Raw genomic sequence first — 22,415 nt, forward strand, 5'->3', positions numbered from 1 at the left:
ATTACCAGAAGACTTGCAATACAAGAAACATTAAAGAAAGTTCTTCAGGCTGTAGAAGGAAACTTGTATCTTCCGGAAAGAGTGAAGAGTACTAGAACTGGTAAATATGTAGGTAAATGTAAAAGACTATTTTTTCCTCCTAATTTCTTTAAAGTATGAATGACTCTTTAATGTAAAAATTATAAAATTATATTATGGGATTCACAACTCAAACAGATATAATACTTACGGCATCTTTAATACAAAGGAAAGGGGAAGGGAAGAAATGAGCCCATATGGTTGTATGTTTTATGTGAAGTGCTACAGTATTAATTCTAAATAGACTGGGAAAAATTAAAGATACATATTGTAATGACTAGAGCAACCACTAAAAAAATAATGTAGAGAAATACAGCTAAAAAGTCAAGAGCTAAATTAAAATGGAATTTTAAAAACATTTAATTAAGTCAAAAGAAGGCAGAGAAGAAGGAAGAAAGTAATAAAAAACAGAGAACAAACAGAAAACAACATAATAAAATGTTAGTCCTGGGGCTGGCCCGGTGGCGCAGCAGTAAAGTTCACATGTTCCGCTTCTCGGTGGCCTGGGGGTTCGCCAGTTTGGATCCTGGGTACAGACATGCCATGCTGTCTTGGCACTTGCTGTGGTAGGCGTCCCACATATAAAGTAGAGGAAGATGGGCATGGATGTTAGCTCGGGGCCAGGCTTCCTCAGCAAAAAAAGAGGAGGACTGGCAGTAGTTAGCTCAGGACTAAACTTCCTCAAAAAATATAAAATAAATAAAATAACATAAAATAAAATGTTAGTCCTAAATCCAACCATATCAATAATTACATTAAATGTTAATGGACTAAACACTCCAATTAAAAGGCAGAGAGTGTCAGAATGGATTTTAAAACACAAGTCTCAACTTGTCTATATGTCTCTACAGAAGACATATTTTAACTATACAGATACAAATGTTCTGTGCAATGGAAGCAGAAGGAAGCTGAAGTGGCTATATTAACATCAGATAAAGTAGATTCCAAAACAACTAGTATTACCAGAGATAAAGAGGGACATCTCATAATGATAACAGGGTCAATTCATCAGGAAGATGTAACAATTCTAAATATGTACACACCTAATACTAAAATCCTTCCAACAGCCCACGAGGCCGGGTCCAGCTGCAGCCCACCTTGCTAGCTTCACCCCACACCACTCTCTCCCGCCTCTTTGCTTTCTCCTCCACTCAAATCATCCAGACCCTTTTTTTTCTAGCACCTCCCCATACTCAGGGCCTTGGCATCCCTTTAATCCTCCCTTGCCTCCAACTTTTACCTTTTACCTCAACTCCTTTTCTTCCTTAAGGTCTCGGTCTAAATATCACTTTCTCTAAGAAGTTCCCCTTGATTACCCCCAGACAAGCAGACTGAGATATACATGGTGTGTTCCCTCCACCTCCTGCCCTTCTGACTACTTCAGTTACTAACTCATGTCTGTTTCTTCTGCTGGATGACACTCCTGCAAGGTAGGGTTATACATCTTTCCTTGGCTGCTCTAATCCCAAGGCTCAATTAGTATACATGTAATAAAGTAAAAATGAATAAAGTCTGGATTGACTGAGGTTCTGAAACTCATCATTTCGGTTTTAGAACTCACATAATCTGTAGCAACTGGCCTTTTGAATGGGCTGAACTGAGTAGGGTATACAATCAGGAAACAGTTTTTCCCCTCTACTGCCCTCACTTCCACTACACTCTTGTCAGTTGGCTCTCCCTTCGCCTCTCCTGAGATGCGTCTCAGGTAGATTCCATAGTCTTTCAGTCACTCTGAGACATTCGAGCCCAGTCTCATTTCCGGTAATAAACTGTCCAGTCCTGTTGAAATCAAAACCTCTTCCTTGCTTCTCTACTTCTCCTCTGATCTCAAGGCTGCTTCTGGCAGCTCTAGAGCTGAAGCAGGGAGAGAGCCAATGAGATGACACAGGGCAAAGTACAAAGGCTTAACTGAAGTTTTGGCTCACTTTTTGGCTTTGTTCTAATGCCTGTTCTTTTGTGGGAGGGTCTTTTGTCTTAGTGGATCCTTCAGGTACCTCCACGCCACTGCACAGCACCCTAATGCAGGCCAGTGTTTTCGCCTGCTGACTTCTTGCTACATCTCCAGCCTCTCTGTTGGGATTCTTCCTTCCTTCTTTCCTAAGTGAGGTCCCTTTACATGGCTCAGCTATCCCCTACTCAGTCTACTTACCCACCAACTAGTGGAAGTGTGGCAGCTGCAACTGCTGGTCTCTCACGCTCACCCAGCCTTCAAGGACTGCTCCAGGTAGGAGGCCGATAGCAGTCTCCCTCACCCCTAAATTCCAGGTAACATGCCAGTTTCTCTTCATGCCACGTTGGTGGCAGTTGGGGTGGGCTGACATGTTTCTACTCTTCAGCAGGCTAGGAGACAGGCTCCCACCTCTCTTGCTAGCAAGCACAATTCTCTCCATGAGGTTCACCTGAAGGGCTTCTTACTTGGCTTGAGGCTAAGAAGGAGGGAAAAGCCACAGCATTCTATTCCTGTGAATGCCGTTTAAAGAATCTTTTCCACTGACACCCTCACCACTATCCCATTGCCTTCTCTTAGACAGGCCTGAGGTGGGTAATGGAGTTGAAGGTCCACAAACCATTTTGGCCCACGGACCATTTTGGCTATCTCCTAGGAAGCCCTGCTTTAGACTCCGGGGGAACCTATCATTCTGTTCTTTACTCTGAGGCTTTAGATGAAATTCCCAGACACAGATGAAGTCATGCTTCATATCCAGTTACGCCTCTCAACCCCATCCCCTGCTCTAGCTTAACGTCAAGAATTTGAAGATGCAGAACATTCAGGAGATGTCTAGAAGATAATAAATGTCCTAAAACTCTGCTTCTCACACTGGAGGGTTTGAATAGATAAACACTAGAAGTCACAGCATGCCTAATTTGAACACCAATTTTTATGTAAAAACACATATGGGTGTGTTATGGGGTAAAACGCAAAATTTTGAGGCGGGGGGAGGACCTTTCAAATAAATTATTGAGCTCACTGTCAGCTACTTCATCGATAGACTGTAGGGGTGGTACATGGAAAAATTTAAGAACTTTTGAGGGAAATACTTTGTGGGATAGTTGGATCCTACAAAAACTGGGGTTACCCTTCTCGAAGTCCTCAGGAATGAGACTGAGGTAAATGGAGAAACATTGTAGAGAAATTAGTCACCCCAACTGTTCCACAAACCAGCTGAGAGAAGCTTAATAAGCTTCCCTTTCAATACTAAGAAGGGAGAGGGGGAATCTGGCAGGACTCTGGTTACTCTGAAAAAAGCAGCTGTGGATCTCAAGATCAGCAGAGGTTTCGTTTGAGAATGGTCTTTTTGTATTTGTTTGTTCTTTTGAAGATTATACCTGAGCTATGGTCGCTATTTCTGTCTGCCCTTTAGGCTGAGGTGGCTGTAGCCTCTAACAAAACAATCTTGAAAATAAAAGCACCAAGTGCCTGGAAGGAGCAAGGAAGGGGAGAGCTGTGAAAGATGGCTCCTCACTCCACCACAGGCCTCAGAAGACCCAGTGGATGGAGTAGATTTGAAGGAGAAGAGGGAATTGGGCAGAATCAAAGGTGGATGGCTGGGGCCTGACGAGAAACCCCAGGAGCCTAATAGTTGGAAGACGTTATGGTTCCCTAACAAAAAGCAAAACAAAACAGCCTCCAATGGTGATTTAAGAACTCTTTTGAACAATATAAGTGCACTGGTAGAGAACATCTCATCTCTAGATTTAACTTCTGATTTCCACAAGAACTCATAGCTTTATGATGTATTTGGTTTCCGTTCTGATGCTATTCAGAAATGTGGACCAAGCTGCATCTGCCATTTCAACATGATACTTACCTTTCTTAAGAATCTTCTTCACTTTCACATAGTTCCCTTGTTTGACATACTCATGAAGCTGAGCTTCCAAGGAATCATTTCTTAAGGAACCAAGCTGAACTGGACAGGGGACTGGAAGAGGAACAGCACGAGACATCCTGTTTCAAAAGGAAGCAACATGCTTATTCTAACTGAATCAGAAATGCAAGGAAGCAACTTAAATTCTTTCACATTTCTTTTACTTCTTGTCTACTTTCATTTATAACAAACAGGACTAGAGAACAATTACATACTGAAATTCTACAAGATTAATGTTTATTCTCAATGTTACTGTTAAAATCAAACTGAATATATTTATCACTAATTCCCAGGACTGGAAAAGTGATGACTACTAGCAAATAAAATTAGAAATATATATGTTTGTTGTGCCATTAAGCTAATTAGGAGAGTATTAACTTTGAAAGGTTGGTACACAAATGCAGTCATTATGTAAGAATGTAGATAGTATAATGTAGTGGGTTGGGTTCACAGTTCAGGCTCTGAAGTTCTGGTCCTGGCTGTGTCACCTCCCTAACTGTGTGACCTTGGAGAAATTATTTAACCTTGACAGGCCTCAATTTCTTCCTCTGTAAATGAGGAGAATAATAACCAGAGGGTTGCTCAGAGGTTTAAACGAGCTATTATGTGTAAAGTGCTTAGAACTGTGTCTGGCACCAAAGGAGTTCTTTGTAGTTGTTAGCTGCTACTGTGCATGATAAGGACCATGCAGAGAAATTCTAACTTTCCACATGTAGCATCCACACCTGACCATCATACAATCAAGTGTTTGTGGTCTATCTACCATGTGTCTCAAATGTGACAGGTGCCGTTTAAGACACCTAAAATTGCATCACTGCCATCACAATGCTCAGTCTAGGAGGGCAGACAAGTGGCACCATGTTGGTGTTCCACAGACAATGGAGAAGAGAAGGAAGCCGCATTCATATGAATCAACAAGCACAGACATCAAGGGCATAACTAAGTGCTACATGGAAAGACACAGAGGGTGTAACATGAGGTAAAGTAAAAGAAAAAGCCATGATGGCTGACACATATGGTGGGTCTTCACCAGCCAGGAGGCTTTTAAGTTACCGAGAAGTAACATTTTCTTAATTTATCCACTGACAAAATGTATAAAATGCGAACTGGAGTGTTTTAAGTTTCCTTTGGTATTTGTTAATATCCACATCAGTGACTACAAACAATATCCTAGTAATCCAAAAATATCACAATGTTCTTAAGCAAACAAAAGTGACTGAGAAAATATTGTTCATTTTAAATACACACTGAAGCTTTTATAGGAAGCTGTCATTCCTCCCCCGCTCCCTCATTCTGCCTCCCGTCTATTTCTAGGTACAAAACAGAGTGGCATATTTCCACTATGATTTACATGGCTGATTGGGGCTGGATTGTATTCACTCCTCCTAAATGTTGAAGCCCTAACCCCTAGTACCTCAGAATGTGACTGTATTTGGAGATAAGGCCTTTAAAGAGGTGATTCAGTTAAAATGAGGCTGATGGAATGGGGCCATAATCCAGTATGACTGGTGTCCATATAAGAAGAGGAAGAGATATCAGGGACAAGAGGGCAGCCGTCTGCAAGCCAAGGAGAAAGGCCTCAGAAGAACCTAACCCTGCTGGCACCTTGATCTTGGACTTCCAGCCTCCAGAACTCTGAGAAAATAAATTTCTGTAGTTTAAGCCACTCATTCTGGAGTATTTTGTTATGGCAGCCCTAGCAAACTAAAACACTAATAATAGCTAGTTATATCATATGAATAGGCATATGGTTTTGTTTAACTTAGTTTAATAAAGGCATGGGACAAGTTTCAATAATTACAAAAAAGAAAGTGGAAAATATTCCTCTTAAAAGGAGAGTCTATAGTTAGTCTCTCCGCTTCATTCATCCACTCGTTGGACTGCGCCTGCACTGAGGGCCTGCTAGTGTGTTATCCTTCCCCCACCTCTGACACTGGGCTGCTGGTGAAAGTCCCCAATATCTTCTTACACCTGGACAAATCCAATGTGCATTTTCAGGCTCTGTCATACTGAAATGTTCACCTGTATGTCACACTGCTGCTCTTTATATTTATGTTATTGTGGTAAAATACATATAATATGAAATTTACCGTTTGTTTGTTTGTTTGTTTTTGAGGCAGATTAGCCCTGAGCTAACATCTGCTGCCAATCCTCCTCTTTTTGCTGAGGAAGACCAGTCCTGAGCTAACATCCGCGCCCATCTTCCTCTACTTTATATGAGGGACGCCTACCACAGCATGGCTGGTCAAGTGGTGCCATGTCCACACCTGGGATCCAAACCAGTGAAATCCGGGCCGCCAAAGTGGAACGTGCGCACTTAACCGCTGCGCCACTGGGCTGGTCCCAGATGTACCCTTTTAAACATTTTTAAGTGTTCAGTTCAATGACACTGGGTATATTCACATTGCGCAACCATCACTTACCATCCATTTCTAGAACTTTTTTCTCATCTTCCCAAACTGAAACTCTATACCCATTAAACACTAATTCCCCATTTTCTCCTCCTCCCAGCCCCTGGCAACCACCATTCTACTTTCTGTCTCTATGAATTAGACTACTATAAGTACTTCCTGTAAGAGGAAACATACAGTATTTGTCCTTTTGTGACTGGCTATTTCACTATGTCCTCAAGGTTCATCCATGTTGTAGCATATGTCAGAATTTCCTTCCTTTTTAAGTCTGAATAATATTCCATTGTACTGAATATATATATTCAATACACACACACACAGATTCCATTTTGTTTATCCCTTCATCCATTGTTGGACACTTGGGTTGATTCCACCTCTGGCTATAATGCTGCTATGATCAACATGGGTGTACAAATATCTCTTCAAACCTGTTTTCAATTCCTTGGGGTATATATCCAGAAGTAGGATTGCTCGATGGTACGGTAATTCTATGTCTGATTTTTTGAGGAACTGCCATACTGTTTTCTATAGTGGCTGCACCATTTTTATATTCCCATGAGCACTGCACAAGGGTTCCAAATTTTTTAGATCCTCATCAACACTTATTTCCTGTTTTTTGATAACAGCCATCTTGATGGTTTTCAATCTCTTTAAAAGTATTTTTCGGGGCCAGCCCCATGGCCGAGTGGTTAAGTTCACGTGCTCTGCTTTGGCGGCCCAGGGTTTCACCAGTTTGGATCCTGGGCGCAGACCTAGCACCACTCATCAAGCCATGCTGAGGCAGCGTCCGACATGGCACAACCAGAAGGACCTACAACTAGAATCTACAACTATGTACTGGGGGACTTTGAGGAAGAAGATGAAAAGAAAAAAAAAAGTATTTTTATTTAATTGCATTTCGTGACATAAAATGTTCAAATAATACAGATAAATAAAACCCCCCAGACTGACTTGAGTTTCATGGGACGTTTTTTTCCCTAAAGTTCCAGAACACATGCATCCCTGAGGACTTAAGTATGAATTGTGTTCATTATTTACATCCTAATATCCAGTCCCTGAGTATTTCTAAGTCTTACTTCCTTTATTCTTTTCCAGTCACCCTCAGAGCTTATTTAGACCTTATTCTGTTTTAAGAAACTAGCTTCTGGGGAGTACTGGGTCTTAAAATGTTAGCCAAGGTTCTCAACATTGGGGAAGCACTTTTCTAACAAGCTAGCTCCTGCAGCTACTTGATCCTGGTAGTTCCCCCTAGAGTTTTGACTCCAAGTACATTTCACTATTTTAAGATTCAGCAATTCTCCCTCTATATAACCTCAGCCTCCCACAGCTAGAATAAAAATTAAACCAGCAAATTCATCTGCATGGATAAAATACAGAACTCTTTGAAAAAGAAAGATTAGGGGTTTAACTTCCTGCTCCTTATCACATAATTCTCAGTATTAGAAGATTGGACATCCTCACAAACAGAATAAAACAAGCCACCATGTAAAGTACCCTGCCCTCACTGCAAGAGGTCTCTGTGAACAATAGCTGAAACATTCCCGGAAAATGCAAAAGCACACACCCGGGCATCTGTTTATGAGCATATGACAGACACGTCAAGAAGCCACTTTTTTTTTTAAAGACTTTATTTTTTTCCTTTTTCTCCCAAAGACCCCCAGTACATAGTTATGTATTTTTAGTTGTGGATCCTTCCAGTTGTGGCATGTGGGATGTTGCCTAAGCATGGCTGGACAAGCGCTGCCATCTCCATACCCAGAATTAGAACAGGCCAAACCCGAAGCAGAGCACACAAACTTAACCACTCAGCCATACGGCCAGCCCCAAGGTGTTAATTAATAGGCCAACCCCAAGGTCTTACCTCATAATGACCATGTTAGAAAGCCACTAAACCCCAAATAAAAGTTAGAGAAAGAAGAACATAAACAAGTAGTCTTCTTTTAAGACCAAGTTTGTCAGGGGAAAGCGCGAACGCAGTCCCCCACTACCACAAATTATGCAGTCGAGTTTCCCACATTTGGGGAAATCGCAGGGGTCAGCACATCCGGAGTGCAATGGATGAGCCTCGCCCTGGGAAAACCACCTTCGTGATCATGGTATCTCCCCTGCCAGGTAAGTATGAGTTGCTCCCCTCGCCTGGCACCTCACCATCGTCTTCAACACACTATAAAGTCATGGTCAATTATATTCCGAGTTCTTTAGGCCTTAAGTTCGAAATTGAAGGGTTATTTATATGACAGAGATCAGGGTACATCCTTTTGGATATTCAGTGGAAAGTGTTCCCCATGAAGAACTCACTCCAACCGGCAGTCACCGTGTCTTTCATCTACATATCCCCGCCTCTTGTCATCACTGTCGTCACTCGACGTCATTCTGCTTCTCGGAGAAGCGGTGAATTCGCTCTAGCTAGCCCTCAGGACGATCTAAAAGACAATCATCCATAGGGGTATCTGGAAAGGCTTTAAACTTCCTTGCCTTTCCGGGCAGACGCAAAGGTTCTGGCGTGGACTTGTCAGGATGAGTCTGCATTCTGCGCGGCAGGGCAGGGCAGTGTAGGAGGCAGTGGAGAGCGGCCCGCAGAGGGGAAGGCAACACAGTGGTTACCCAGGTCTGAATCGCTGCTCCACTCTGGGACTAGGTCATACTCTCAGTCTGTCTCCATTTCCCCAAATCGTAAAGTTGGCAGTAATACTGCCTGCCTACCTACAAGGTTTCTGTGAGGGCTGAGTAAGAGAAAGGGGGCAAAATGTAGCCTTGATCCCCTCCACCCCTACCCAGGCCATTCCTCTCCTGGACAGGTGCCCCATGTAGCAGGGGACCCAAAGCCGGCTTCGCCAAGATTCAAATCTCTGCAGTTCTCCCCGCAAGGGAAGCAGCATCTGGCCTGGATTTGGTAACAAACCGAGTGCTCCTTCCTTCTTTTCAGACAACAAAAATAGATGACACCTTGTGTTTTCCTTTCTGCCCTTGATGGCTAGGTGCTCTGGGCAAAACAATTGCCTTTGCAGCAACTGTAATATCAAAGGCTTTGGTGATGTAGAGGCAAAACTTTACCTCCACCCTGTTAGGGTCTCTGGCTGGGCCTGAGAATTACATTGGCATAGACAGTTTAACAAGATAAAGGCATACAAATTTATTTAACGTAAGTTTACCTGACACAGGAGCCCTCATAAGAAAATGAACCAAACGAGTGGCAAACCCTAAATGCTTTTATACTAAGTTGAACAAAGAGAGGCAACTGTGGAAAAGTAATATATATGAGGAGGCTAAAGGTAGGTAAGAATTATTTTAACAAGGTCTGTCTGGACAGAATTCTCTCAGCTTTGACTGCCCCTCTCTGGGAATGTTTCTCTTCCCCTGGTATAAGGAAGACATCTTTCACATGAGAATTTGATCTCCCGCTTTCAGGAGGAAAAGAGGAGGTCAGAATGCTCTTCTAATACCTGCTGTTTTTCAAGTGCTTTTACCTCAAAATAATCCTGATGCCAAAGTGGCATATTTTGGAGTGGCATATTCTGGAAACCTTCAGTGGTATTCCCCTCTTAGTTAGCTTTTGTTTTTCTTTTTTTGAGGATCCAAACCAGTGAATCCCGGGCCGCTGAAGCAGAACATGCGCACTTAACCACTGCACCACTAGGCCGGCCCCATGGCATAATTTTTTAAAAAGCTTTGCTTTGTTTTATTTTTTTGGAGGATATTTTTAATTATTACCGTAGTGATAAATTTCCCTTGCAGATAATTAGGAAAAGACAGAAAAGTGTTTTTTAAAAATTAAAATAAACCATAATCCCACTACAAAATCACCAGTTAACAGTTTGCTGTTATATATAGTAAGTCCAATTCTTTGTGTATATATATTTCTAATGTATGTGTTCATATATATTTATGCTTTATAACATTTTTCATTCATTTTGCTATATACCGTCATAGATAATTTATATGATTAAAATTCTATTGCTTCCAGTTTGTTGCCACTATATATATAAATGCAATGAACAGCGTTGTAGATATATCCTTGTGAATAATGACGATTTCTTAGGGTAATTTCTAGTAGTTTTCCCTGTTATTTTAATATTTTAGTCATCTTAAGAAGTGCCTTAAGTGGGGGAGGAGAGGTGATATATGACAAATATTTTTAAATTCTTTAGAAATTACTTTTCCCCCATTTCTTTCATCTTTCAAAGCCCAGATGTCTAATTTCAGAGTTCATAATTTATTATAAGAAGAACTCCAGGGGCCAGCCTTGTGGCTGAGAGATTAAGTTAGTTCGCTCTGCTTCAGCAGCCCAGGGTTTTACCAGTTTGGATCCTGGGCACAGACCTAGCACCACTCACTAAACTATGCTGAGGCAGCATCCCATATAGCAGAGCCATAAGGACCTAGAACTGGAATATACAACTAAGGACTGCGGGGCTAGGGGGAGAAGAAGAAGAAAAAAAGATTGGCAACAGATGTTAGCTCAGGTGCCAATCTTTAAACAAACAAACAAAAATTCAAGTTTGTTAAGTAAGAATGAGAAGGAAGCCTAAATTGCATAATGTTGCATGCAAAAGAAGCAGCATATTAAATTGAATATATAGTATGATCAAAATTATTTCCAAAAAGGCAAAGTTTAAGAGACTTAAAGGAAACATACCAAGATGCAAACGAACTTAATTCCATTAGTGTTAATAGAGAACTATGGACTAATGCATTTTCCCCTAAATATTCTACATGATTATATTACTTCTAAATGAAAAAAATTTAACCCTAATTATATACATCTAGTGCCAAAACATGTTCATACCTTTTGACCTAGAAATTTGTTTTAATTTACCTATAGGAAGTAATTCTAGAGAAAGACAATGCCCAATGCACAAGGGTGTTCATCATAGATTTATTTGCAATTACAAAAGACCAGAATCACCCCTAAACCCTAGATAGCAAAGGAACAGGGAAATGGAGTATTAAGCAAACAGAATAGTAACAAAATAATTAACAACATGAAAAACATTTTTACTATATAAGGTTAAGAGGAAAAAAGGATATAAAATGGTATGTATACTACGCCTGCAATTTTGTAAAAATGTGTATCCTTAAGAAAAATTACTGGAAAGAAATGAACTAAAGTGATATGTTACCTGGTGAGATACAGGTTACAGACTTTCAATAACATTCTTACACTGTTTTTTCTTCATATTAAGGAGAACAAATCCTGGTTGAACCACCACAAGAAGTATTTAGCATAGTATTTAAATAGTTTTGAACACAAGCTTTAGCATCAGATAGACTTAGGTTCAAATTGTGATTTTAACATATTTTAGCTGTCTGTGCTTGAATTTACCCTCTAGGAACAATGTTAATTAGAAATAATTACACTGGGGCCGGCCCCATGGCCGAGTGGTTAGGTTTGCGCGCTCCGCTGCCGGCGGCCCAGGGTTTCGCTGGTTCGGAACCCGGGTGCGGGCATGGCACCTCTCGTCAGGCCACGCTGAGGCGGTGTCGCACATGCCACAACTAGAGGACCCACAACTAAAATATACAACTATGTACTGGGGGGCTTTGGGGAGAAAAAGCAGGGAAAAAAAAAGAAATAATTATAGTGAATATATATATTCATACACACACACAGAATAAAACAATCAACTACAATGAGTAAGTAACTCAAAGGCCTAAAATAAGCTGAGATGGGGTAGTACAGCCCCTCCCTCAGTACAGTAAATATTTGGCGAGTTCCCGAATACCTGAGGAAGAGTGGCACTGGCACACCTACTGATATCGACCCTGATATCAGTTTCCCCACATTAAACCCAGCATATATGGGGTTAAAACCAAAACACTCATTCCCTGCTTACTCTCTGGCTTCCTAGCTCCAGAATCCACTATCCTCCATGGAGACAAACACCGTCAAGAACAAGCACCTGGATCATCTCTTCCCCACAAAGAGATACAGGCTGGTGGGAAAGCTCCGACCAGCAAGGCCATATACTCCCCCACCCCTACCTAAAACCCCAAATAAAAACCCTTCCTTTCAGCTTTTCGGGGAGTTTGGGATTTCAGTGTTAGCTTGCTCCTTGCTCAGCGCTGTGCAAAAATAAAATTCTTACTTTCTTCCACCACACCCGGTGTCAGAGACTGGCTTGCTGCGCAACGGGTGAGCGAACTCACTTCAGGTTCGGTATCACTACCAAGCTCTCTCAGATCATGGCTGTCCCTGCCAACTCAGATGTTCTGTCTCTACAGACATGCTCCTCAGTCCATGAGTCTCATCCCCACCTCTGAATTTCCACCCATTCATTGGCCTCATGGGGGTTATGTAGGGATTGACGCTCAGAAATATAATGAATGTGGCAGGTATACTCAGTAATTTTTAAAAGCCAACTTTTATATAAGTTCACAAAGAAGTGTGACTGTCAAGAAGTCTATGGCACCAACACAACTGAATCTAAACATCCACTACCAGGAAACTTTCTACAGACAACCTGGTTTGCAGAGAAATGAACTCATTCACTTCAGACACATTTGCCCTGGCCCTGCATTTCCCATCCACTGGGGCATATAAATTGCAATATAAACTACAGTCACTCTATTTGTACATTTGCTAAATATCCTCATCCACAAAGTGTGACCCAGCCCACCTCAATTATACAACGTCATTTCATTATTGAACTACCTTCTTAATTTCATCCCAGAAGATTTGATTTCACAGGAGGAAGGTAACACTTGGCTGTTTCCGTGGTATCCATGAATGCCAGGCTGGCCACAGCTCAGAGACCTCTAGGACTATCTGCGTCCCCCCGAGATTAGATTTCACAGGTACTCAAAGGCTGCTATGCTGAGGGAACTCTATTTCTGATAATCACATTGTCTACTCCAGTATTTTCAGCATTCACAAAGTATCCCTGAGTTTCTATGAGTGCTGCTAATGATAAAAAAAAAAAACCACCTGTTCGCAAGTCATAACTTATATGTATGTATACTTTTCACTTACTCACAGCGAGTTAAACTTTTAAGGTGCCAGCTACTAGCCTAGGCACTGGAGATACTGAGTCATAACGCAGAGAGAGATTCTGCCTGCAATAAGAGCACAATCTGTAGAGAAACAGACTTGCCAGAACTATAGGAAGAGTGGTGAACGAATAAAAGGGGTAAGGACTAGGTTCAGTGAAGACCAGATTATGACTTTGAACGGTCCTACACGTTTTTGCCTTCATGGGCCTCTTCCTCCATGAAAAAATATATCAAAATTATATGACTGCACTGATAAAAAGATTACTATATTATATATGACATTTTCTTCCACCTAAAATATCACCTTTTTTCTTTCGATTTGAAAAGTGCCTTAGGCACCATGCCTACAGTTCCTACTGTTTAACTCCATCCTGGGTTCAGTGGCAGTTTGGGTGGATCTCAGGCAGTTTCAGGAGAGAAGTTGAATGTTCAAGTATGCATTTTCCAGGTTGAGGGAAGGCAGGGCATTCCAGAAAGAGCAAGCATGTGAGTTTACATAAGTAATACAGCAAGGTCTTCTGGAAACTTTTTCAAAACAAGGGAGAAGCGACGTCAACAGAAGAGAATGTGAGCAACATAACTATTTCAAAATTTTGAGTAGCCACATATAAAATGACAAAGAGTTGAAATTAACTTTAATAACATGTTTTACCATATCCCAACATATCCAAAATGTTACCACTGCAAAATGGAGCCAGTCCAAAAAAAAAAAAAGAGAGAGAGGTAACATTCCCTCTTTTCATACTAAACTTTCAAAATCCTTTAACAAGCCTGCCCTTGCAGTAGCTTGCGTCGCAGTACTTAAAACCTCCACTTCTCCAGCCCAGTGTGATTGATATATCTCCAGTAGCCAATAATTAACTACATACAGGCCCCACAAAGCTGGAAAAACAGTATGACACCAACTAGCGTTACGACACCAAAAACAAAGAAAGAACAAAAGAAAAAGAAGAAAGCCCACTAGAGTACAGACCTACTTTTAAAACACAAGTAAGCCAGGGGAGAGCGCGAACGCAGTCCCCCACTACCACAAATTATGCAGTCGAGTTTCCCACATTTGGGGAAATCGCAGGGGTCAGCACATCCGGAGTGCAATGGATAAGCCTCGCCCTGGGAAAACCACCTTCGTGATCATGGTATCTCCCCTGCCAGGTAAGTATGAGTTGGACTCAGACCCCTGGCGCTACCCGTTACTGTGCACACCACTGTAAGGTTCAGGTTACTCCAAAATGACTCCAATTGGCCTTTATCTACATATAGCACCCCAAGACACAGATTTTCATACTATATCTTAGTATCGGTAATAGTAGATAATCATGCATATCCTTCCAGGGAACGCGGTTCCAAAACGCCCGGAGTCTTTCATCTACATACTCCACCTCTCGGCATTACGTCACTCGCAGCTGGTGGATCTGAGCGGGCAGCAGCGCTCCCCGAGGCCAAAGGCTGCGAAGCCTCGGGGCTGCTTTGGAAGATCGGTTCCTCCTCCCACTTGCCCCGACCTAAGTGACGCCTACAGGCTATTTTCCTGATAAAAATCCATCCCTCTCCCAATTTTTGGCGTGGCCGAAGGTCTTCGGATCTCATTGTGTGAAGTCCTCGTGAGCAAACTGACGCGAATGAGCCTTTAGTTGACAGCCAGCCTCACGCCTTCCCTGGACACCATGCTCCACACCAGCCTGGTACCATTTCCTCCTATTCCGAAAGGGGCTGGAGCAGGGAGTCGAATTGAGAATGTGGCTACCTGCTAGCGGGGTGTGTTGCAAAGAGCGAGGGTTTTCTAATCCAAGATCTGGACTGCAATTCAGTGTTCACATTGCATGACTATGGATAAGCTTCTAAGCCTCTGCATCTGTTCCTCTGTTTGTACAGAATGGGGAGGAAGTCTCATCAGATGTCCCACCCACCTCAGGCCCCACTCCTGCCCCTGCCGGTGGTCTGTTAGCACCTAGCCCTGGGCTTCTGAGGATGGACAGATGTCCTCAGGGAATTCACAGGGTCCATTCTTACCTTTCCCCTCTGGATCTTTTCTTTCTCCTTATCTCTGAGAGTTTCACTTTTTTGCTAGATAAGTAATATATCTGAAAAGCCTGTTTTGTTGCTGTTCTGTTTCCCCAACATTTTACGTGTTTTGAACCAAGATAAGCTACTCTTGGCCTCCAGTCTACCTACTGCCAAAAAGGGGAGTCTGACCTTTCCATTTACTTGATCCTTCAGACTCTAGATGCCATTTTACTCCCTAGCCCCTCAGCCACCTCATCTTGCTCCCTTTACACTGCAGCAGAGCCCATTTCCTCTATCTGATCCTAGATCCAACAATCATCCCCCCTACTCCCATTTTCCCCAGCACTGCTGGAGGAAGTTGCGACCCTCCTACTCCAAAGTCAAGAAAACTGTAACGACATCTTCATTGCTACTTGGTGCTCCTTTTACACATATCTTTTAAATCCCTCTACCCTGCTGTTTCAAATCTCCAGCTAAAGTAGTGGTTCTCAATGACCACGCTACCACTACCAGGGGTAGTTTTTTGTTGTTTGGTTTTTTGCTTGAGGAAGCTTCTCCTGAGCTAACATCTGTGCCAGTCTTCCTCTATGTTGTATGTGGGATGCTGCCTCAGCGTGCCTTTATGAGCGGTGCAGGTCCTCACCCGGGATCCGAACCGGCAAATCCCGGCTGCTAAAGCGGAGTGCTCGAACTTAACTACTATGCCACCGGGCCAGCCCGCCAAGGGGTAGTTTTGAACACTTGTGGGGACTTTTTCCTTGTGTAGTCATGCCAAGCACTTACATATTAAAATATTTTATTATAACATTTTATTTTTATTTCTCCCTTATATTACAGTTAGGACATTATATCATTTGTGGAAGAAGTATACGCAGCTTATATTTTCTATGAACATCTTCAGGATAGTAAAGGGAACTTCTATTTGTTATAAGACGACCTTGACAGAACTGAGAACCACAACCCTAATCCAATCACACCCATATATCCTTTTTACAGGAGTGAGAATAATTTAGCTGCTTCTTTATTTGAAAAGTACAATGAATTCCCCTTCCCATTAGCGTTTCTCAAAGTGCAAGCTATCACCAGCTGCATCAACATCATCTACTGAATCAGGATGTGTGCGGATGAGACCCGGGTGTGTGCACTTTTAAAACACACTCTCCAGGGAATTCTTACAACTCTGAAGTTTGAGAACCACTGGGCCCAGCCTCTCTGTTGTATCAAAGGAAGAGAGATTGGCTTTCTTATTAAACTTCTGATTCCAAGTAAGCCCCCAATTCCGGCCTCTCTGGCCTCAATCCCTTCCTCTGCCCTGGATTCAGCTCCTCTCCTTTCAAACATACACAGGCGCCCTTTACCCAGAAAAGAAACCTTTCTCAATTGCTTAGTACCCCTACATTATTGTTCTCTCGCTTTCCTTTCATTCACTTGGATCTTAGGGGTTAATTCCTTGGTTTAACATCACATTTGTGGAATAGCTCCTAGATGTCAAACACTGGTCTATGGCTTTACAGATTGACAAGAAGTTTTCACATATTGAGGTATATGGGGTACTTATTTGGTTTAAAGCTGATTTGGCTAGAACTAAAGAAGCCTGATTTACGGCTTATCAAACATATATGGTACATCTACTTTAACCATTAAAGTAAAGAATGTATTAAGCATTATCTTAAAGTAAAAGAATGCACTCTTTGAAGATATGGATGCATACTTCCTTTTCTAAGATGCCAGTATTGGGTAATTGGGTAATCAGTACTCCCGAAGGTAAGTTTCTTTTCCTGGATATCAGGTCATGTTGACCTGTTAATCTGCAACTGAATATCTCTTTGAAACTTTGATGAATATGTATCCTGGGCATGTCTAATGTATGTTCTTTATTCTAAAAAAGTATAAACCTGCACTGATTAACCATGCTTCTCTGGAAGGCTGTCTTTTTTTTTTTTTTTTTTCTGAGGAAGATTAGCCCTGAGCCAACTGCTGCCAATCCTCCTCTTTTTGCTGAGGAAGACTGGCCCTGAGCTAACATCCGTGCCCATCTTCCTCTCCTTTATATGTGGGATGCCTACCATAGCATGGCTTGTCAAGCGGTGCCATGTCTGCACCCGGGATCCGAACCGGGGAACCCCAGGCCTCCAAAGCAGAACGTGCACACTTAACCACTGGGCCCCCGGGCCGGCCCCAAGAAAGGCTGTCTTCTTTTATGGAGACTGCCTTCCTGGATTGTAGTCCTCAGCCTGGTTCAAGTAAAATTCACCTTTTCTCTCTTATCTATAAAATGGTTATTTGCATTAACAAGATATTATCTCATTTAATTTTCACCAACGCCTTTTTAGGTCGGTACTATTACTATTATTCCCCATTTTAGAGATGAAGAAAATGAGGCACAAGACAGTTACCTAATTTCCTAAAACCACCCAGTTAGACAGCAGTAGAGCTGGTGAGTCCACACTCTTAACCTCTGCACTCAGTGGCTTACAGACTGATGTATAATCAAGCTGCATTACAGTCAGGGTCTATTAACCTGTGGAGAAAACACTGGGTTAGAAGAACTAAGAGAATTTTTCTGAGAGCAAAGCTGGGAAATCCTCCAGAGCATTTAAAGTCTCTCTGGCATCAGGGAACCTAAGAGAACAAAGGATTAGGACCCTCTCAATGTGATGCGGTCAATGCAACAAATGAAGGTATTCTCAATCCCAGGGACTACGGGGAGCTCCTAAGATGTACTGATTGTTTACTTTGTAAAATGGGTTATAAAAACAGTGTTGGGGCTCACAGCAGGCCGCTCCAAGATCTGCCACAGTGGCATATTGATTACTTTGAAGTTACTTGAGAAAACAGCTGGTGCAAAAAGGGCACTCTGACCCTCCTCTCTCTGTTCCCCCTGAAAGCACAGAATAAATCTCCTGTGCGAATTGTACCCTCTCTGCACGAAGAGATAGAGAGATATCCTTATCACCAGAGCTAGGGACTTCAGGGCCAAGAAGCCCATATAAACAAACTGATACCGACCCTGATAGCAGTTTCCCCACATTAAACCCAGCATATATGGGGTTAAAACCAAAACACTCATCCCCTGCTTATTCCCTGGCTTCCTGGCTCGGGAATCCACTATCCTCCATGGAGACAGAGACCGCCAAGGACAAGTACCTGGATTCATTATCTCCTCCCCTCAAAGAGATACAGGCTGGTGGGAAAGCTGCTGACCAGCAAGGTCACTGGCTCCCTCCTCTCATCAAGTAGTCTCAAGGCCAAAGACAGGCTGGTAGGAAAACTCCGACCAGCAAGGCCATATGCTCCCCCTCCCCTCCCTAAAACCCCAAATAAAAACCCTTCCTTTTAGCTTTTCAGGGAGTTTGGGATTTCAGCGTTAGCTGCCCTCTCTCCTTGCTCAGCACTGTGCAATAATAAAATTCCTACTTTCTTCCACCACACCCGGTGTCAGAGACTGGCTTGCTGCGCAACGGGTGAGTGAACTCACTTGAGGTTTGATATCAAAACCCTCTTACTTCTTTACTAATTTACTGCCTCAAGCCCAAATTCTGCTTAGATTCCTCACTAATTAAGCACCCAAGTCTAAGTTTCTTTGTCCTGTCAATTCCTCATATATTTATTGTTTCCTTGTCTAAAACATACAAAAGCTGCTTGCTTTGGTCATTTCTTCAGGCCCCATTTCTCTGAGACCTAAGTACAAATTAAACTGTTTTTTTCCCCTCCTGTAAATCTGTCTTATGTAGGTTTTTAATTCAACCAGCCAAAAGAACCTGGGAGGCAGGGGGAATTTCCTGCAGCCTGACAATAGCAACTGGTGGTTCCTGAGTAAGTCTGTTTCATCTTCAGCCTCAAACCGATCACCTTGGTCTTCATCACCATTCATTAGAAATTACTAATGTGGGGGCCGGCCCCGTGGCCAAGCGGTAAAGTTCTCACACTCTGTTTCGGGGCCCAGGGTTTCTCTGGTTCAGATCCTGGGCATGGACATGGCACCGCTCACCAAGCCATGCTGAGGCGGCGTACCACATGCCACAAACTAAAAGGACCCACAACTAAAATATGCAACTATGTACTTGGGGTATTTGGGACAAAAAGGAAAAAATAAAATCTTGAAAAACAAATTACTAATGTGGCCAACATGTATTATGCTTCTTTTCTTGCCATTTTCCCCAACTCTACCAAATGCAAAAAATGACTGAATTTTTTCAAAGGTCACTAATGACTACTGATTACGAAAGGGCACATTCTCTTGGACCCCTCAGCACCATCAGCAGCGACCTCTTCTTGGAAAACTTGACTACAATGGTCACCTCTGCTCTTTCCCCAGCTTCTTTCAAAGGTGTCCGTTCTCCTCTCTTGCTCTAATAAGGGCAATTCTCCAAAGCCCAGTCTTTGATTGTTGTTTTTCTCAACTTGCATGCTGTTTCCCTAAAAATTTCAGCCACCTTGTTGATGCCAACTACGGTGCAAATATCAGCTAGGCTCCTGACCCAGAAATCCGACAACAAGCATAACAGACAAAGGTCAAAAATGCCGCTCCTTACTGAACTCACCCTAATAGCAACGATAAAAAAGCAAAAAATATACAACCCAAAGCACGCAAATTAACAAACTAGCCTAGTTAAAGATTAACTACCTTTATCAACACAAGTTATCAGGGGAAAGCGCGAACGCAGTCCCCCACTACCACAAATTATGCAGTCGAGTTTCCCACATTTGGGGAAATCGCAGGGGTCAGCACATCCGGAGTGCAATGGATAAGCCTCGCCCTGGGAAAACCACCTTCGTGATCATGGTATCTCCCCTGCCAGGTAAGTATGAGTTGCTCAGCGCGTCGGCATCCAGACCCTTGTACGCACAAGACTTTTTATATACGGTCACTAGAAGAGTCAGTACCCACAAGACGCACTTCAGTATCATTAGATATTCTAAGAAAAAGAAACCTCCATATCGTCTCTAATTTTTTTTCTGACATCTCCAGAATACTAGCATCTCTGAGGATCCAAGCATACATTGCCTCTGTTATTTGCATATCCACGCCTCTGCCCATGTGACATCACTTCCTTTTTCCTCTTTTTCCTCCCTATGTCTAGCTTAGAACACGCTTTAACCTTTGTCTGGGAAATATAGGATACAGCAGCTGTAAATAAAATGCTTTGGAGTTTTTCACACCTATTAAGGAAACTGAAGAGTCTGAGGTTCTTAAGCAACCAAAGACTCTTGCAGCTTCTCACAATGCTGTTTCAATATCCATTTTACCTGCCCAGCAACAATTCCTTCGTGCCTAGGCTACAACCCATTTTTAAAGGAAATAGCAACAAAATAGAAAAAATCTGGAAAAAACACAAAGTTGGAGGACTCATGCTTCTTGATTTCAAAACTTACTACAAAGCAACAGTAATAAAGACAGTAAGGTACGGGCTTAAAGACTAACACGTAGGGACCGGTCCAGTGGCACAGGGGTTAAGTTTGCACATTCTGCTTTAGTGGCCTGGGCTTTGCTGGCTCAGATCCCGGGTGCAGAACTACACACCACTTGTCAAGCCATGCTGTGGCAGGTGTCCCACGTACAAAGTAGAGGAAGATAGGCACAGATGTTAGCTCAGCACCAGGCTTCCTCAGCAAAAAGAGGAGGACTGGCAGCAGATGTTATTAGCTCAGGGCTAATCTTCCTCAAAAAAAAAAAAAAAAAAGACAGACATGTAGATCAGTGGGACAGAATTGGAGAATCCAAATACAAACCCTCATACTGACCATCAACTGATTTTTGGCAAGGGTGCCAAAATAATTCAATGGAGGAAAGAACAGTCTTTTCAACAGTAATGCTGGGACAACCTACCTCACACTTCACACAAAAATTAACTTAAAATAGATCAAAGATCTAAACATAAGCCAACTATAAAACACTTACAAGAAAACACAGCCATAAATCTTCATGACTTTAGGTTACAGAATGGTTACATATGACATCAAAAGCACAAGTCAAAGACACCATCAAGAAAATGAAAAGACAACACACAGAATGGGGGAAAATACTTGTAAATCATGTATCTAATAAGGAAGTTGTTTCCAGAATATATAAAGCATGATTACAACTCAATAAAAACACAAACAGCCTACTATGATATTTAAAAATGGGCAAGGGCCAGCCCAGTGGCATAGGGGTTAAGTGTGCGTGCTCCACTTCAGCAGCCCAGGGTTTGCAGGTTCGGATCCCGGCATGGACCTGGCACCATTCATCATACCATGCTGTGGTGGCATCCCACATAAAGTAGAGGAAGATGGGCACAGATGTTAGCTCAGCAACAATCTTCCTCATAAAAAATAAAAATAAATTAAATAAAATAAAAATGGGCAAAAGATTTGAATAGATTTTTCTTCAAAGGAGGGATGCAAATAGCTAATAAGCACATGAAAAGGTGCTTAACATCATTAGTCATCAAGGAAATGCAAATCAAAAGCACCAGGAAATACTACTTCACACCCAGGAGGATGGCTAGAATTAAAATGACAGATAATAACAAGAGTTGATGAGGACGTGGAAAAACTGAAACCTTCATACACTACTGGTGGGAATGTAAAACGGTGCCACCACTTTGGAAAACAGTCTGGCAGTTTCTCAAAAACTTAAACACAGAATTAGCACATGACCCAGCAATTCCACTCGTAGGTATATACCCAAGAGCTATGAAAACATACATCCACACAAAAACTTGCACATGAATGACCATAGCAGCATTATTCATAATAGCCAAAAGGTGGAAACAACCCAAAGGTCTATCAACAGATGAATGAATAAACAAAGGGTATATCTACATAATGAAATACTATTTGGCCATAAAAGAGAATAAAGTACTGATACATGTTACAACATGGATGAACCTTAAAAATGTTATGCTAAATGAAAGATAGCAGTTGCAAAAGACCATGTATTATATGATTTTATTTATATGAAACAGGCAAATTCATAGAGACAAAAAGCTGATTAGTGGTTGCCGGGTTGGAGGAGATGGAGGAGCAGTTTGGGGGGGTGACTGCTAAAGGACACGGGTTTCTTTTGGGGATGATGAAAATG

The 22,415-nt window shown here is 42.1% G+C and overlaps 1 protein-coding gene and 3 non-coding genes across 12 annotated transcripts in view; all 4 read right to left on the reverse strand.

Moving 5' to 3' along the window:
- The window catches only part of TEX14 (testis expressed 14, intercellular bridge forming factor), a 159,712-nt gene that overhangs the window by 88,452 nt on the left and 48,845 nt on the right, over positions 1-22,415 (reverse strand). For all 9 annotated transcript variants that reach the window (XR_011423251.1, XM_023652898.2, XM_070227475.1 and 6 more), the window contains exon 2: positions 3,888-4,024. Coding sequence is in view for 8 of the 9 variants with exons in the window: in XM_023652898.2 (XP_023508666.1) it covers positions 3,888-4,023 (136 nt within the window). In the remaining variant the exon portion in view is untranslated. The remainder of the gene's footprint in view (positions 1-3,887; positions 4,025-22,415) is intronic.
- On the reverse strand, positions 8,312-8,475 carry LOC111775820 (U1 spliceosomal RNA). Its single transcript, XR_002811799.1, has one exon. It is a non-coding gene; the product is annotated as a U1 spliceosomal RNA (small nuclear RNA).
- Positions 14,342-14,505, reverse strand: LOC111775790 (U1 spliceosomal RNA). Its single transcript, XR_002811769.1, has one exon. It is a non-coding gene; the product is annotated as a U1 spliceosomal RNA (small nuclear RNA).
- On the reverse strand, positions 19,996-20,159 carry LOC111775831 (U1 spliceosomal RNA). The gene has a single exon (XR_002811810.1). It is a non-coding gene; the product is annotated as a U1 spliceosomal RNA (small nuclear RNA).

The sequence above is a fragment of the Equus caballus genome, chromosome 11 (genome assembly GCF_041296265.1).
Source record: "Equus caballus isolate H_3958 breed thoroughbred chromosome 11, TB-T2T, whole genome shotgun sequence".
NCBI classification, from domain to species: domain Eukaryota; kingdom Metazoa; phylum Chordata; class Mammalia; order Perissodactyla; family Equidae; genus Equus; species Equus caballus.